This window comes from Salarias fasciatus, chromosome 13 (genome assembly GCF_902148845.1).
Source record: "Salarias fasciatus chromosome 13, fSalaFa1.1, whole genome shotgun sequence".
Lineage (NCBI taxonomy): Eukaryota > Metazoa > Chordata > Actinopteri > Blenniiformes > Blenniidae > Salarias > Salarias fasciatus.
In genome coordinates this window covers 25285873-25304600 of record NC_043757.1, presented here as the reverse complement: position 1 = coordinate 25304600, position 18728 = coordinate 25285873, and the positions used below count along the sequence as shown (strand labels likewise).

Below are 18728 nucleotides of genomic sequence, written 5' to 3'. Positions count from 1 at the left end.
CATTGGTGGGCCCCCCAAATCTTCAGAAAGGGACAAGGACAATACCATTTCCATCCTTATAACATGTTATTCAACATTTTTTTCATGCCATACATCTTGCATTCCTGTATAAATCCGCACACTCAACAATTTAATCATCATCTAGTTTGATCTGATTTATCACAGTTCCTTCAGTAGTCTGTCTTACCCACTTCTGTGCTATTTCTATTCAAAATAAATGCTCAAAATAACAGTTTCTTTTCTCTTAATCTCTGTGTTAACCTTATGCAATCCTGAAATGCATATAATGCTGAATAACACTGTCTTACATCTAACAATGACCATTAACTAGATCATTTTCAACCCTTCAAACGCCACCCATGAGCTTATCTCCCTCCCAAATCATGATACATATGTCAAAGGATACATGACGGAGGAGATGTTGGGGTCATGGCTCGTGTTTGGAGAGCTTCTCACTTCAGTCCCACAGGCTTCCAGCAGCTTATAGGTCGGCCGACCAAGCTGATCATATGTGTAGATGCGCCTGGCCTTTCTTGCTCTCACGGGTCTTTCCCTCTCAGCTTCAGCATCTGCATGTTCTTCCCCTGGTTCTTGCTCAGCAGCAGGTTCATCCAGAAGCGGTCCCACATATTTTCTCAGTCCAGTCAACTCTTCTTCTGAGTGTTCCTCTGGCATGAAGACTTCCTCAGATGTTTCTTGCTGTATCCTCATTTCGGGATGAAATTCTTCTGCTTCAGCATTAAGGTAAGAGGTTTTTTGTTTTGCTGCAGTCCATATAAGATACTCATCTTCACTGGACTCATCGGTGTCTGTCAGGTCAGTGTCAGGGTTTGGTTTCCTGTTAGTGCTTCTCCTTCTCTCTGCATTGTTCTGATCACTCTTCTCTTTCAGGGTTGGTTTACTGACGACCGGGTTTTCAACCAGGTAAGGACATGGCAGGAGGAGATTACGGTGTAACACACGTACTCTTCCTTCCCCCTGGGATGGTTTGACCACATACACTGGGCTGTCAGGGCCTTTTCTTTCTTTGACCACGTAGATCATGTCTTCCCAGTAGTTGCACAATTTCCCAGGGCCTCCTCTAGGTGTCAGGTTCCTTACCAGGACGTTGTCACCAGGCTCGAGTGTGGAACTCCATGCACGCTGATTATAGTTTCTTTGTCCCCTTTTTGCACTCTTTTTCATGTTTTTCATGGCGATTGAGTAGGCTTCTTCCATGGTTTGTCTCCATTTCTCTGCATAGCCACTGTATGACTGGCGACTTTCTTTTGTACCGTTTTTGGGGAAGAGTAGGTCAACTGGCAGAGTTGGTTCGCGTCCAAAGAGGAGGAAAAATGGCGAGAAACCTGTTGCTTCGTGCACTGTCGAGTTGTATGCATGAACCACTTTTTGGAGGTGTTCTTTCCACTTTGATTTTTGAGTCTCCTCAAGTGTGCGTAGCATACCCAGCAAGGTTCTGTTGAAACGTTCTGCTGGGTTTGCTTGCGGGTGATATGGGGAGGTACGAGAGTGGTGGATCCCAGAATAACTTTGGAGCTTGCGAAACAGGCTATTTTCAAATTCTCTTCCCTGATCATGGTGGATTTTTGATGGGAATCCAAAGCGCATGATGAAGTCGTCGAAGATTTTTCGTGCAGCTGTTTTTCCAGATTTATCTCTGGTTGCGTATGCTTGGGCATATTTGGTGAAATGATCCACAATCACTAGTATGTACTCCTCCCCTCCCCTGCATTTTTCCAAATGTAGATAATCAATGGAGATCATCTCAAAAGGTGCAGAAGTCTCAATGGTTTGGATTGGTGTTCTTGTTGTTCTGTTTGGCTTTTTCCTTTTTAGGCAGTAACAAACTCTGGTGACATGATGGTCAATTTGTTGTCTCATCTTGGGCCAGAAAAAACGTTCCCTGGCCAGTGCGACCATTCGATCTGCTCCTAGATGTCCCATCTCTTCGTGTAGATGTTTGTAGATCAGATGTTTAAGAGACTCAGGCAGAACTAATTGACTCCTGGACATTGTTTCTCTTCTCAGAATCCCATCTCCATCAATCTGCAGTTTTGGCCATTCCCGGAGAAGCTCTCGGACCTTCTCATTTTCTCCCAGTTTCTGTTTGTGATGTAACTGGGCATGTGTTTTCTTCAGGGTCAAGACTCTTCTTATCACTGGGTCTGATGATTGAGCAGATCTGATGTCCTCCTTTGTCATTGCTTTAATTGGCGTGGAAACAGTGCCCTCTTCAGGTATTGCATCTGGATTGCAGGTGACCGCTGAGATCCAGTTGATTTCTCCCCTTTCTTCCGCTCCCATGGCATGACTAATAGATTCCAGGACTTCCTGTTGACACTCCTCCGTGCACTCCTGAATGAGTTCTTCAATGGGTTTTGGTCTCCTCGACAGAAAATCTGCATCCCCATTGGATGATCCAGGCCTGTATTTGAGAGTGAATCTGTAATCAGCCAGTTCTGCCACCCAGCGGTGCCCTGTGGCGTTGAGTTTCGCTGTTTTGGTGACATATGTCAGGGGATTGTTGTCACTGTACACTGTGAAATGGGGTGCGTGGAAAAGGTAGTCACGAAAACGCTCAGTTACTGCCCATTTCAGTGACAGAAATTCAAGCTTTCCAGAGTGCAACTTGTAGTTCCTCTCTGCAGCTGTTAAAGTTCGGGAGCCATAAGCGATCACTCTGAGCATACTGTCCTGCCGTTGGTATAACACTGCACCCAGGCCCTCCTCAGAGGCGTCCACATGGAGTACAAAGGGTTTTTCCAAGTCCGGGTATGCCATGATGGGTGGGTTTGTTAACTGTGTGACAAGGTTATCCAGAATTTCTTGGTGTGCCTCTGTCCACGTCACTGGATGAGATGGTGCTAACTGAACAGACGTTCTGTTGACTTTGTTTGTCTTGTGGTTTGTTTTCTGTTCAGACTGTGGTTTTGCTAACAACTCATACAGAGGTTTGGCCGTTCTTGAGAAATCTGGGATGTAAGGGCGGTAGTAACTGAGGAATCCCATCAGCTTCCTCACCTCTCTGACAGTTTTGGTGGATCACGTCGCAAGGCTTGAACTGCTTCTATTTCTTTTGGATTCATTTTGTATCCCTCTGCTGAAACCACACGACCTACATAACAGACCTCCTGTTTGAAAAAGTCACATTTTTCTGGACGTAACTTAATGCCACACTGCTTCTGACGCTGTAACACTTGCCGCACATTCTGTATGTGTTGCTCAAAGTCATGACTGAACACCAGCACATCATCCAGATAAGGAACGCAGATTTCATCTCGTAGGTCACCCAGACAACTTTCCATGTAGCGCTGAAAGGCGGCGGGTGCATTTGTCAGGCCAAATGGAATCCTCACCCACTCATACAGCCCCCATGGTGTGATGAATGCTGTGCACTTCCTACTTCCCTCACTCACGAAGCCCTGGTGGTAAGCTTTTCCCTGGTCCAACACGGTGAACCAGGAATTTCCCCCCAGGTTTTCTAGAATTTCTTGGATGCGGGGTATTGGATGGCGATCAGGTATGGTTTTCTCATTCAGCTGTCTGTAGTCTATGCAGAGACGAAGGCTTCCATCTTTTTTTCTAACACACACCACAGGTGAAGAGTAAGAAGAATGAGATTTCTGGACCCAACCTATATTCAGCAGATCTTGTATGTGAGTCTTAACTTCCTGATAGAGATGTCTGGGAATTGCATTATATGTTTTTTGGACAGGGATATTGTCTTTCAGCTGAATTGTCATGTTTAGGTCCTGGATGCACCCAGTGTCCCAGTCATCCTTTGCAAAAACATCACATTCTTCTCTGAGCATTTGACGTACCTGTCGTTGTTGTTCCACTGAGAGATGACTCAGGTTTACTGGCGGGTCCCAGAGCTCACCATCGGGCATGGGGCGAGGTTGTTCCACAGGAGGCTCAGCACTGAGGGGTGATGATTCATGCTGCTGGTCCTCTACCGGTCTCATCTCCAGTGGGTGAACTGCCTCAATGTTGTATAACCAGCCTAGTGTTGTGCGACTAGGGAGTGCGAGATCTCTGTCACTTAGGTTTTCAACAGTGAGTGTTATTTTCTGATTGTCTTCTTGTGGAAGTTGGATCAGCTGCTCTCTGATGGTAATTCCCACAGGCCATGGTGCATCCTGATTTGGTTCTAGCATCACATGCGATCCACTCAGCATTCGCTTATTCAGTTGTCCACACTCCACCTCCGCGACTTTGTTTCTTGGGATGATGATTGGTCGTCTCCCTGTTCTTGCGATGTGGTTGTCATTCTCAGATTTCGGGATTTTTAAGACAGACAAAACTGCTCTTGCAGTCTTGCGGCCCACTTCCAAAGCTGAGCATAGTTTTTGTATCATGTAACCTGAGGAGGCTGTACTTTGGGGCGCATCCCTTTGTGCCAGTTCTTCAACAACATTAAACCCAATGAGAGGGCGGTCAAATCCAGTGCTGGCAACCAGGATTGGTACTGTGACTGGCTTTTCACTCATCCCGGAGACAGCGTTTTTGGACAAAGTGAATTCGACTCCAATCCATCCCTCATAAGGGATATGGGTTCCGTTGGCAGCTGACAGGTCAAAATTTTCCTCCTCAAGTAACTCTTTTACAGGTCTCACTTCCACATCAGGTAGGTATTTCCTCTTCCAGTCTGCTCCCACAATTGACACCTGTGAACCTGTGTCCCATAATACAGTTGTACTCACACCACCCAGAGAAGCTCGGACCAGACATCTTTTTCCCACCAGTTTGGCTGTCTTCTGCTGTTTGCCGGTGAGTTGTGTTTGGAGGTGACCCAACCCAGCTGAATGTTCTTCTGAAATGAGTTCAATTTTGTTGACATTAGCTGGAGTTGTTCTCTTGCGGCAACCCGCTGCCCAATATTCTGAACTGCCACATTTAGAACAATGAGAACATTTTCCTTCTGGATTGGACAACTCACACTGCTGACACCGTCTGGCTGATGCCGTTCCAGATGTTGGTCTTGGTCTCCTGTTGTTTCTATCATTTACTCCCTGTGTCTGGGGATGGTGTGCACGACTGAGACCAGCAATTTGGGAAGTCAGACTCTGAATAGCTTCACATATTGCTTTGTTACCCTGGTCCACTTTTTCCATCAGTGTGTCACGTTTTTGTGTCTCATTTTGTTTAGCTTTGGGGTTTTTTGTGTGTACGTCACTCTCCAGATCATCTGTTTCACGCCCCTCACTTACTGCTGCCACTTTGAATGTGCGCATTTTTGCATTTGTTGCCAATTTGTTTCTTCATTCCAATTCTAGAGTGTAATTGCTGTCATTTTTTCAAGCAAGGTTTCATCTGTAATCTTTGGATCTTGTAGGTATGGCTTTAGGTCTGTCCGAATAGTGTCATCATGCAGGCCAGTGAGTACTGTCTGAAGGAATTGGTTTTGGATCAGTTCTGGGCTGTACTTCAAACCTGATTCCACTCTTTCTGAAGCAAAGGTAATTTGTTGCCTTAAGTCCATGGCATGCACCAGAAACTGAATGGGGGTTTCTTTATGTTCCTGCACTGCACGGGTAAGGGAGTGATACAGTTCTGTGGCATCTTTTTCGATGAAATGAGTCCTCAGAATCTGTCTCAGTCCTTGGAGAGTCAAATCCACTCTGCTTTCCAAGTAACTTTTCAGTTTTGTTCCTGGGACAATGGCCTGGACAGCAGCTTCAACAATTTCGCCTTCATCATATCCTTTTTTTAATGCTCTTTGTATTTGTCTTTCCAAGCCTGCATATCCCAATTTGTCCTTTTGGTGTGGCTCTCCAATTTGTCCCAAAATTTTCAAATCTCTTCTGTAGACTGGACAAACAACTGCCGGGCTTGTTATGGGAGGAATCATTGCCCCCATATCCTCTGAATCACTTTGTTTATTCTGGCCTGTTGTGGTAGTTGTAGTGCCGCTTTGTGTCACTGTGTGGTGCTGTGACTCCATTTGCTTTGACTCGGGATCAATACTTTCAACATCTTTGTTTTTTAACTCATCAATTTGGTCATTTACCTCCAGCAGCAGAGAAAGTCCGTCATCTTCCAGCATGGTTACATCTTCTCCCTCCAGGAACCGCAAGATACGCCGTCTCAGCTTGCGAGGTGAGTCTCTGTCAGCCTCGTCCACATCCAGCTTCAGCGTTGTGCAAACCTCGTTCAGAAGCGCGACAGACAGCGATAGTAGCTTCTCTTCTATTTCTCCCAATACATTCTCCCAAGCAGAGCTCATCTTCGGTGTATTGGCCATGATAGAACATCCCTACCTTCATTGGTTGCACTTCTGTTGGAGTTGTTCTCAGATGATCGTGTTTTTTTTTTTTGTTTTTTTTTCGTTGAGCCTCGTTCTCCTCTCGGTGAAGAAAAAAAAATCAAACCGGGCGGAAACACCAAGTTTATGTTGCACTCTTGAAAAAAACGGGACTCCGTTTCTTCTTTCTTGCAACTTTTATTCACCCCGGAACAGTAATTTGATTCATCGTTCTTACACCGCAGCTTCACAACACAGGAGTCGCGTTCCCTCCTTTTTATGCGATCTCCAAGGCAACCGACAGCAGGCATAAAGCAAAACAGTGTTGTGCATATCCAGCAAAAACAACCCAACGACAACGCAGCATTGAACAATATTTTCTGCACAATTTACACATTTTTTCAGGTCGCAACATCTTCTTTTCTTTCTTCTCTTTTTCATGCGCAGGTTGTTTGTGTCCTCATGCAGCTGCTTCCGTTCATCGTCAGCAACCGGCTTGGAAAGTCCAACCTGACAAGAGTTCCTGCAGCTGGGGATCGGGGCGGCGGTGAGTTCAGGTGATGAGGGGCAGGGTACTGCTGTCAGTGTATGCAGGTTGTTTTGAACTGTTGGTGGGGAACAAAGGTCGTCTTGAAAGGTGCATTGAGGAGTTTGCACGTTTTATGCGTAACAGCACCCCCTGCAGGCCTTGGGCGTAATGCAGCTTAGTGAAAAACTCGTCCCTGTGGCTTGCGTGCATGTAAGAGGGGAACTCCTTCCTCGCTCTTTTAGTAGCGCTCAAGTAAAATTTAAGTTTCTTTTACCTGGTGGGGTCTGTGCTGGAGCTGTGGCAGTGCTAGAAGCCAGTCTTTTCTGACTTTCTGGAAGCTCCTGCTCAGTTGTCGCCCACTAAGCATCTGGCGGAGTAATGGCGGACAAAACTGTTGGGTGTTGTGGTAAATGAAGACGACCGGTTTAAGATAACAACTTGACTTTTATCAACAGCAGGCAGGAGATGTACAGCTGATACGTGCACATAGCGTACAATGAATGAAAACCAACATGCACCAAGCTTAGGAGAACTACGGTGTCTGAGAAGGGACAATATTGCTGAGTTTGCTAACATTCAATATTCTACATCCCCTTTCCTTAGTTAATGCCCACAGCCATAACAATTGATTCGTACTTCAATAACTGTAACAGGTCAGCAGCAAACATAAAACATGCTCGATGCGTAACAGGCAGAGATAGAAAACATTCAAATCACAATCAGATAGCCTGCATTCATTACCGTATTGGCCCGAATATAAGACGATGTTTTTTTCCAGAAATTGCATCCTCAAAAGTGGGGTCGTGTTATAATCGCGGACTTACGGTAGATGTCAATACCCATCCGCGCCGCTAGATGGAGCCAAAGTATCACTGACCAGGGAGCGAGTGGAGCGATGAAATGAGATCAAATAACCCGCGACCCCGAAAGGGATAAAGCGGCAGAAAATGAATGAAAGAATGAATGATCTGATGAAAAATGGCGGATCATCTGGAACAAAGGGGCGGAACGCTGGACAACTGCGCAAACAACAGAGGCGAAGTTATGATGCCAACTTTAAACTGATGGTGATCAACGCAGCAGAGTCATCAAACAACTGCCAAGCCGCCAGGAGATCTGGTGGAGCAGAGCCTCGTTCTTATTGGAGAGCACAGAAAAAACGCCTACAGATGCTAACACTATGAGAAAAGCTTGCCATGGTCCGGAGAGCGACGCTTCAGAGAGACTGATAGAAGGGTGAGTGAATACGTCACTGAAAAACGGAAAGACAGAATGCCCATCATCAAAGCCGTGATTCAGCTGAAGGCACTGGAAAGTTATTTACATCATTTATGCAGTGTGGACCCCTTGAGGCTTCTTATTTGTTGCTTATTGTTTCTTATTTTGCCCTGCGACAGACTGGCGAACTGTCCAGGGTGTACCCCGCCTTCGCCCACAGCAGCTGGGATCGGCTCCAGCCACCCGCGACCCCGAAAGGGATAAAGCGGCAGAAAATGAATGAATGAATGAATGTTTCTTATTTTGAGAAAGAGAATATATTTATTCAATACTGTAGTAATATTTTTTCATTTTATATCTCCTGAAATGTTATCTCAGTTGTGAGTTTTGAGTTTATAGTAATTGTATAATAAAAAGTTGTTTTATGAGTGACCTGTTTTCAGTATTTTTTTTTTTTTTCCACAAAATGATCTTTGAAAAATGGGGGTCGTGTTATATTCGGGCCAATACGGTAATTACCAAACTAAAACATTCACCTTGTGACACATTCTCAATAGCAGTGATCTCACAGTACAGATTGAAAGGTCAACATGCTTTAGCAGATTTAATCTTTGTACTTTGGGTTGGGTTTGCAAATCCGACCCGAGCGGGTTCTGTAGAGACTGTCATTCACATTCAAAGCTGTTTTGCCAACTGAGACTCGGGCCAAAGGACGCTCAGAGTCCATGTTCTGTTCTGTATGTCCGTTTCCAGTAACATGCATATCCGTAGCAGACTCAGCGTTCTGAGAGAAGTTTTGTGGATCAAACTGAGTCGGAGCCGGTTCATCAACAGGCAAGATGTGTCTTCTGTTTCTCCTGTATGTTTGTCCTTCTGACTGAACCAGGTAAGATCTGGGTTCTTTGCATGTTTCTTTCACAATCCCTGGGCGGTCATATCCTTTGGGTGTTTGAAGCCTGACGACTTGTCCTTCTGACAGTGGTTGGAGAGGTCGGCTTGTCTTGTCATAGTGAGCCTTCTGTGTGAGTCTTTTGCTGAGAAGCTGAGCACGTACATCCTCAGGCTTGCATGTCTTGGGTTCAAGCAGACTGTTGGAAACAGGGAGGGTGGTGCGTGTCTGTCTTGACATCAGTCTTTGTGCCGGAGATCCCAGTGTGTTGTCGCAGGGTATGTTCCTTAAGTTGAGCAGGTTGAGAAAGATGTCTGTTTTATCTCTGTGAGACTTCTCCATCAGGCTTTTAGCACTATGAACAGCTCTTTCAGCCAATCCATTAGATTGGGCTTATTCAGGGCCACTGATTACATGGGTGAGGTCCCATTGTTTTGCAAAGTCCTTAAAACACTGACTTGTGAACTGTCGTCAATTGTCCGTTATCAGAGTGTGAGGTGCTCCATGGACTGAAAAGTGATGTTTCAGTTTACCAACAACAGTTGCAGATGTGAGGTTTCGTAGCAAGTCGATCTCGAACCAGCCGGACAATGAAACAACGAGCACGAGGTACTGCTGGTTGTGCCAGTCAAAGATGTCAGCAGCCAGTGTTGACCAGGGCAGCTCTGGAACAGGGTGCAAATGAAGCGGTTCTTTCTGTTGATGTGGTTTCGTGTTGTGACACACTGAACACGCCTGCACTTCCTCTTCAATGTCTTTAGCCATTTGTGGCCAAAACACAATGCTCCTCGCTCTTCGTTTTGTGGCTTCTGCACCTGGGAGGCCCCTGTGTAGTATGCTTGTGTATGTCTTTAGCAAGCTTGATGGGATCACAGTTTTCTGTCCTTTCATAACAATGCCATCCTCAATAGTGAGTTCGTCTCTGAAAGGAACGTAGGGACGTACCACATGTGGAACATTGTGCAGTTTGTTAGGCCAGCCATGCTTGATGGTACTGCAGACCATCTGAAGAACCGGATCAGTAGCAGTGTGCTCTCGTAATTCCTGCAGACGAGCAGATGACACATAACACACTGACATGACATCAAAATCATCCACTTCGTCTGCGAGTTGAGTTGTAGTGTTTCTGGGAGCTCTGGACAATGTGTCAGCCAAGTGCATTTGTTTTCCACTCTTGTAAACAAGTGTAATGCTGTACTTTTGAAGCCTTAGCATCATTCGTTTCAGTCTAGCTGGTGCTGCATGGATGGGCTTTTTTACGATTGTGACAAGAGGCTGGTGGTCAGTCTCGATGGTGATCGGTTTGCCATAGACGTAATCATGGAACTTTGAGCAAGCAAACACAACTGCTAATAGCTCTTTCTCTATCTGTGCACACCGAGTCTCTGTATCTGTGAGGGTGCGTGAGGCATGGGCGACGGGTTTTCCTTCCTGTAGGCATGCTGCACCAAGTCCATCTTGTGAAGCATCACAAGTGAGTGTGACAGGTTTGCAGACATCATAGTATGACAGTACTGGAGGGTTTGACATTTGCTCTTTTAGAGTGTCAAAAGCACGTTGTTGCTGCTTGTGCCATGACCACTCGGTGTCTTTGTGGGTGAGTTGTCGCAGTGGAGCTGTGATTTCACTGTAGTTGGGGATAAATTTTCCAAGATAGTTGACCATGCCGAGAAATCTCTGCAGGGCTGGAACGTCAGTTGGCAGTGGCTCGACTCCTCACCTGCACTAGCAAACACAATCACATTACTCCGGTTCTTGCTTCCCTCCACTGGCTCCCCATCCGCTACCGCATTGATTTTAAAATTCTCTTAACAGTTTTTAAATCTCTGCACCACCTTGCCCCACCATACCTGGCTGATCTTCTCCTCCCTTTCACCCCGACCAGAGCGCTACGGTCGGCTGACCAGCGCCTTCTTGTCATCCCCAGGTCGAGGTTGAAAACTAGGGGAGACAGAGCGTTTTCTATAGCGGCCCCTCGACTCTGGAACTCCCTTCCCCCCCACATCCGAGCAGCCGAGTCCGTAGGGATTTTCAAATCTCACTTGAAGACGCACCTCTTTTCGCTGGCCTTCAATTAGGTCTGAGTTTGCTTTTCTGATTCTTTTTATGAATTTTATGCATTTTTAATGTCTTTTTGCACTATGTGAAGCACTTTGATGCGGCTAAGCCGTTTGTAAATGTGCTCTATAAATAAAGCTGACTTGACTTGACTGGCATATTGCTGATTGCTTTGGTTTTGGATGGGTCTGCTTTTAAACCCTGAGCAGTGAAGACATGACCAACGTAACTGACCTGGGTAAGCCTGAACCTGCATTTGAGGGGGTTGAGTCTCACCTTGACTTCTCTGGCTCTGTTGAGTACTTTTTTCAGGTTTGCGTCGTGTTCCTCGATGTCCTTACCTCCAATGAGTATGTCGTCCACAATGATTGCGCATGGGTACCCAGCAAAGATCTGCTCCATGGAGCGCTGGAATACCTCACTGGCAGAGCTGATTCCGAACGGTATTCGCAGGAACATGTTCGCAGGACCAATACAAGTGCTGAATGTGGTTAGCATAGCAGAATTGTGGTACAGGGAGATCTGCCAAAATGAGCTCGTCGCACCCAGAACTGAGAATACTGATGCATTTGACATTTGTGATGCGACCTCTTCCACCGTACTCTAACCTAAACCTAACCAGCCGGAGCGTGCATGATGTCATTCCTTTCAAATTCTCCCCAAAAAAACTCTGGTGCTGGACCGGCACTGCAACTTTCAAGTGACGATTTAGCGCTGTTAGAGGTACTTGTAATGAATATGTCAGGGCACATTGTACACATCATTAAAAATGTGTAACATATTTATGGTGAAAAATAAGTATTTTTAAGGTTGTAAAACTCCTTAATGCACCTTTGAAGTGCCCTCTTTTTGGACAGACTTGGCGTTGGGATGAGATATATTCTCTTTTTGGCAGCAGCAAATCTCGGGAGTTTTGACTCTGATGACTTGGGATCAGTTTGGGTATGCTTGAAGATGGAGGGAATGAAGTGATGTGTAGGATCTTTGCTGGGTCTCCCTGAAAACAGAAAGAAAATGAATAAATAAGGCTAGATGACAATGCATAGTCCCTACAGTCAGACTGATGTGTTATTCATACCTTGACATTGAATTGAATTGAATTGAATTGAAAGTCCTTTATTTGTCCCGCAGGGGGAAATTGCAAGGTTACAGCAGCACAACATAGAAAAGGTGAAAAGGTGTCGGGAGCTGTATTTAAATACGGTTGATAACGCTAACAATGTGTGACAATGTGTGCAGTTTTGAAGTCATTTGCGTCTGAGAATTTGAAGATAAGAGTGATGCGTCTCGGACTCTCTTTAATTTGCCCCTCATGAAGGGGGTTCCCGATATCAATGTCATAATAAAATGTGTGTTGTAAAACGCAGACACAAAAATACACCCACCCAAAGTTATTTGAAAATAAAACACCACTCGTTCGCCAGTTTTCAGTCCTCCGACACCACTGGCATTTCTCTAAACTGGCAAACTTTGACGGCATTACGGTATTAATAACTTAGTAAACTGACAACAGAGGGCTGGCGCTAAGTCAGAAACATGTTGGGAACAAAGCAACAGGTTTTATCTTTCTCAAAAACAATTCTTATCACTTAAGAAGTGTTCACCACAGAGGGCTGCTGGCGTCCACTCCGATCCGTCCGGTTCCACTCTCTTCATAGCGTTTAACTACTTTCTCAGACGATCTGGGTACATGGGAAAGATGTGAAAAGACAATGCCTTCTCCATGTTGTGGTTGGAACATCTAACCGCACAACAACTTTTGGGCGCATGATTTCTAGAAAACGTTTACAGCTGTCACAAAGCTACCGCTAAGACTTGTTTTCACCGAGGAAAGCCCGTTGCATTGTGGGTAACCTCGGAAATGCCCAGATATTCGGAAAGGTCTATAAGCTCAGTGAAGCTGACCCCCCACCCACAAAAAAAATCGAAACAAACCCTCTGAGTGGTTAGTGCTTCGTTTGTGCAGATTTGTGCAGTTGAAATTTTCGTTTGTGCTGCTTTTGTTTCTGAGATATTTAAGATTATTTTTTAGGTCATTCAGAGTTCACCATCCCCCCAGCTTGCTCCAAAATGAATCTGACCGGTCTACATTTTTAGTGCTTCGTTTGTGCTGATTTGTGCAGTTGAAATTTTCATTTGTGCTGCTTTAGTTTCGGGGATATTACAAGTTATATTTTTGCTCAGGGATGTCATCACTTAACCCCCATCCCGACCAGTCTGGTTCATTTTGGCACAAATCTGCACAAACGAAGCACTAAGCACTTAGAGGGTTTGTTTCGATTTTTTTTGTGGGTGGGGGTCAGCTTCACTGAGCTAGTTTTAGCTTTGTCCGCCATTACTCCGCCAGGTGCTTCGCAGCAACAACTGAGCAGTACTGAGGATGGACCTTCCATAAAGTAAGAAAAGACCAGCTTCTAGCACTGCCACAACTCCAGCACAGACCCCACCAGGCAAAAGAAACTTAAATTTTACTCGAGCGCTACTAAAAGAGCGAGGAAGGAGTTCCCCTCTTTTGTGCACGTACATGGACTGCAGTTAAGCCCAAGGCCTGCAGGGGTCGGTGTTTCGCATAAAACGAGCAAACTGCGCTGTGCTCCTTTCTGCTGAGACTGAAAGTAAAGAGTCTCCAGTGAAAGCTCAGAGCCAGGAAATGAAAAAGTTGTAGAGCAGTGAGAGGAAGGAAGGAGGGGTCACATCAAACAGAAGTTCTTCAGACAAACCTCAGAGTTTGTGTTTCAGCGTCTTTCTCCTGAGTTCACCTGCAGTCCATCAAATCCTGGTGAGTCCAGCTGCTCTCATTCACACTGACTTTCAACAAGAACACTGCAGTCAGAGTCCAGCAGCTGCCAGGGAAAAGCAGAAAGTCCAGAGAAAATGAGCTTCTGGAGGGTTTGAACAGGTGTTTATCAGTCCGAGTAAAACACAGAGAGATGGAATTACAGGAAATCCTGCTGTTACTGATTAAATGTGTTTGTGTTGCGGAGCTCGAATGAAATCGAAAGTGAAAGTTTGGCAGCTCAAATGAACTCAAGTGATTCAGCAACTGTCAAAATGACCGGAATAAACTTTAAAATAGACTTAAAGTATTTATAGAACACGCTGGGTTGTATAACCTGCGGCCTTCGGGCCAAAACCGGCACTTTAGATAACCTTGTAAAGTGTAAATAATAATTTCTCACAAAGTATTTTTCCTCATGTGTCCACTGGGGGCGCACTGTTCAAGCAGAAATCAGGGCCAGAAGTGACCAGCAGGGGGCAGCAACACTCCCAGCCACAGATCAGAGATGAATTAAAACGTCAAGAAAAGTGTCAAACGGTGAAAGTGCTGAAGAAGGAGGGCTGTTAGTATTTCTACATGGCTCCTGGGTTCACAGTGGAGCCTTCTGGGATCTGGCTGGGCCCATCGCTCTTTATTGTTTAGTTTAAAGGGCAAGTCCGGTTTTTTGACACCTGTACCTTATTTATAGGTGTGTGCATGCTCATATACTCACTCAGACAAACATTGTGAAGCTCGGAGTTCTTCAGAAGTTATTTAGATCCAACTGATTTAGCCACACTTACCGAGGGCCACGGCAATGGAGCTTTAGCGCTGGACATAATCTCTGCATAAATAAATCGCTCATTTCGGCTATAATTTTTCATCCATCCAGTCCAGCCAGTGTTGTCATAAAGTCAGCTCGTCTACCGTCTTCAGGTGGGTCAGCTGATCCAGCTGCCCTCGGTAAGTGCGGCTTAATCGGTTGGATCTAAATAACTTCTGAAGGACTCCGAGCTGCACGGTGTTTGTCTGAGTGAGTATATGAGCATGACACACCTATAAATAAGGTCCAGGTGTCAAAAAACCAGAGTTGCCCTTTAATGACCTGATGAGCTTTTAAAACATCAAAAGTGTGTGTTATTGTTTCCTCTGCTAATTGTTTTTTTTTCTTTTATTCGTTCATCTCTGATATACTTTTCTGTTAACAGTGTCTTCAGTGTGATTTACGTCTCTCTCAGTCCAGTTATTCTGTTTCTGTGGACATATATCATCATCTTTATCCTGAGTGAGATGACTGTCTGTTGTGTTGTTTCTGTTGTGTTCACTCTCTGTCTTTTGTCCTCAGTGTGTGAAGATGTCTGCTGCCAGCAATCTGCTCTCTGAAGACCAGTTTCTGTGCTCCATCTGTCTGGAAGTGTTCACTGATCCAGTCTCGACACCATGTGGACACAACTTCTGCAACCAGTGCATCACTCAGCACTGGAACACCAACAGCATCTGTGACTGTCCCCTGTGTAAAAAACAGTTCAGAACAAGACCTGAACTCAACGTCAACACTTTCATCTCTGAGATGGTTTCTCAGTTCAGACGTGAAGCTGAACTCAAAGCCAGCAGCAGCTCAGAGCAACAAGCTGCCAAACCAGGAGAAGTTCCCTGTGACGTCTGCACTGGAACCAAAGTGAAGGCCCTCAAGTCCTGCCTGGTGTGCCTGGTCTCCTACTGTCAGACTCATCTGGAGCCTCATCTGACAGTGTCAGTCCTGAAGAAACATCAGCTGATGGAGCCTGTGGAGAACCTGGAAGGCAGGATGTGTCTGAAGCACCATAAACCTCTGGAGCTGTTCTGTCAGAGAGAGCAGACATGTGTCTGCATGATGTGCTCTGTTTTAGAGCACAGGAAACACAAGGTTGTTCCTCTGAGTGAAGAAGCTAAACGAAAGAAGAAGGAGCTGAGGAAGACAGAGGCTGAGATGCAGCAGATGATCCAGGAGAGACGAGTGAAGATCAAGGAGATCAGAGAGTGTGTGAAGAGGAGTAAAGCTGCTGCAGACAGAGAGAAAGCAGAAGGTGTTGAGGTGTTCACTGCTCTGAAGGAGTGTGTTGAGAGAGGCCTGAAGCAGCTGATGGAGAGGATGGAGGAGGAAGAGGAAGCCAGAGAGAAACAGGCTGAAGGTCTCATCAGAGATCTGGAAGAGGAGATCTGTGAGCTGATAAAGAGGAGCTCAGAGGTGAAGCAACTCTTCCTCTCTGAAGACCACCTCCACCTCCTCCAAGACTTCTCCTCCTTGAAAGCTGCTCCACCCACCAAGGACTGGACAGAGGTCAGCGTCCGTCCATCATCATATGAGGGGACTGTGGTGAGAGCTGTGGCTCAGCTGGAGGAGACTCTCAGCAAAGAGATGAAGAAGAAGCTGGTTGAGGCTGAGATCAAGAAGCTGTTTGAGGCTGATCTGAAGAGGAAGCAGCAGTTTGCAATGGATGTGACTCTTGATCCTGATACAGCTCATCCTGATCTCATCCTGTCTGATGATGGAAAACAAGTGAGTCATGGTGATGTGAGGAAGAAGCTTCCAGACAACCCAGAGAGATTTAATTACTGTGTGAATGTTTTAGGAAAACAGAGTTTCTCTTCAGGTAAATTTTACTTTGAGGTTCAGGTTAAAGGAAAGACTGAATGGATTTTAGGAGTGAGCAACGAGTCCATCAACAGGAAGGGAGAGATCAGACTGAGCCCTGATGAAGGTTTATGGATAATCGGTTTGGAAAATCAAAACAAGTACTTTAGCTGCGAGAACCATACTGATGTTGATCTCTCTCTGAAGTGTGTTCCTGAGAAGGTGGGGGTGTTTGTGGATTATGAGGAGGGTCTGGTCTATTTTTATGATGTAGCTGCTGCAGCTCCGATCTACTCCTTCACTGGCTACTGCTTCACTGACAAACTCCTCCCATTCTTCTGTCCCGGTCTTCATGATGGTGGTAAAAACTCTGCTCCTCTGATCATCTGTCCTGTCAATCAAACTGTCTGATCTGTTTTTATCATTAAACATCAGAGTTGGGTATGTAACGACAAGTAACGAACGTTACAAGTAGTTAAATTACTTTTGATGGGAACGAGTAGTGTAACGGCACTACTCCTTCTAGATTGATAGTTAAACTAGCGTTACAAATGAAACGCTACAATCGTTACTTTTACAATGACTGCAAATCGAGCAGCCAAAATATTATTATTTAAGCGGAGTTCTTTTTATTACCACCAGTAGATGGAACGGTGACCATACGAGCAACTACTCGCTATCTCTTCCGGGTCAGGGCTGATGGAACCGTGAAAGTAAAATTGGTTGCCTTATATAAATTTGTGCCCTACTGACAACACTGCACTCCCTCCTACTGTAAATGCCCCTTTTAAAGGAACACTGCGAAGATTAGGGACCCACGCCCTTTCCCTAACCCATTGACAAAGTTAGACAAGCTCATACCTTGTGTCTCTGGTCCGGCTGGTTTCCAGCTGTTGGCATCATAGTTAGCTTAGCTCGAAGCTTAGCTGGAAGTCAATCAGAGCTGGACTACGAAAATGGACAAAATACTCTTTCCAGTGGTCCAGGGGGTTGTCGTATTAGCACGTGAAGTAAATCCGAATGGTTATAAAACATTTTAAAAGACGTGTTTTCTTTTCAATAAGTTTAAATGACGTTTTGATACACACAGACCTGCGCATGTGCAGTGCTCCGCGGAAGGATATACCGGTGCACAGCTCGGCGGAGCACTATGCAGTAACGAGTAGTGTAACTTCTTTACTATTTCCATGGAGTAATCAAGTAGTGTAAGGCACTACTTTTTTCAAAAGTAACGAGTAACGGTAACTCTTCACTTTATTGAGTAATGGACCCCAACTCTGTTGAACATCACCAACAATGAATAAAGTGGTGAGAAAGTGACAGATTAACTGATTCATGGTGAACGATTCTCTGATTTCATTGAGCAGCAGTTTGTACCTAAAGAAACGTTCATCTGACAGTTTGAACAACACAAGTAAAGCTGTGATGAGAAGAGGAAACACTGAGCAGTCAGAGTCAGAATCAACCTGTTTCCTCTGAGTCTGATTCATGGCAGAGCTCCTTCATGGTTGAAGACTCCATCAGGAGAGTTTTCTTGTGTTTTTATGTCTTCATGAGCAGGAATCTTTCAGTCTGTGTGTCTTCAAGCTGCAGAGTCACAACATGAACACAGTGTTGTTTTTGGCAGCCTATTTTGATTTAGTTTTAGTCTTAGTCTTTTGGACAAAATGCTTAATAGTTTTAGTCACATTTTAGTCATTTCTACACTTCATAGATTTCGTCTAGTTTTAGTCGATGAAAACCAAATGGGTTTTAGTCCAGTTTTAGTCATAAAAAAAGCCTTTAAAGGAAAAAGACAAAGGAAATTGTAAACAAAACAAACATAATAAAATATACTTGAATGGCACAAAAACAACATAACACACTGACGCCTTTGAATATCAAATAATTCACTGGACTAGTTTGATACTTTGCAAACTCAATGCAGTGCTTGAGCTCTGCCAGACAGAATGAGAGGACTAATAGGAGTTTTGCTGATACTTTCAAGCTACTTTTATAATGTCCATACTGATATAAAGGCTGAGATCTTTTGTAAAACTGGTCTGTTATGTTTCTATGTTACTGATTTGAACTGATAAGAGTAACTGCCTGTTATTCTTTTTGAGGAGCGATAAAACCAATATCAAGATGGCTATTAGGAAAATACTACCATTAAAACAACTGAAATAAACAAAATTAATTCCTTGGGTACACTTGATGGTATGAAACACCTGGAAGTCTTCAAAACTGAAATGACAAACATAACTTGAGTTTGATAAACTTTGTAAGTATTCCTTACCTGAATTTTCTCTATACAAATTTTACACAAAAGTGAAAATACATTTCTTCAAAATAAGACAACACCTGAATTATTTAAAAAAAAAAAAAAAGAAAAAAAGAAAAAGTAAGAAGTTATTAGGTACTTGGGGAAAAAATCTT

The 18728-nt window shown here is 44.6% G+C and overlaps 1 protein-coding gene across 1 annotated transcript; it reads left to right on the top strand.

Annotated features, from left to right (window-relative positions):
- The first annotated feature begins 13565 nt into the window (after window positions 1-13565).
- LOC115399867 (E3 ubiquitin-protein ligase TRIM39-like) lies at window positions 13566-18174 on the top strand. Its single transcript, XM_030107517.1, has 3 exons — window positions 13566-13717; window positions 15042-16740; window positions 17597-18174. Exon 2 carries the CDS (start codon window positions 15051-15053, stop codon window positions 16719-16721), a length of 1671 nt encoding a protein of 556 aa, XP_029963377.1. The 5' UTR covers window positions 13566-13717; window positions 15042-15050; the 3' UTR covers window positions 16722-16740; window positions 17597-18174.
- Window positions 18175-18728: the final 554 nt, after the last annotated feature.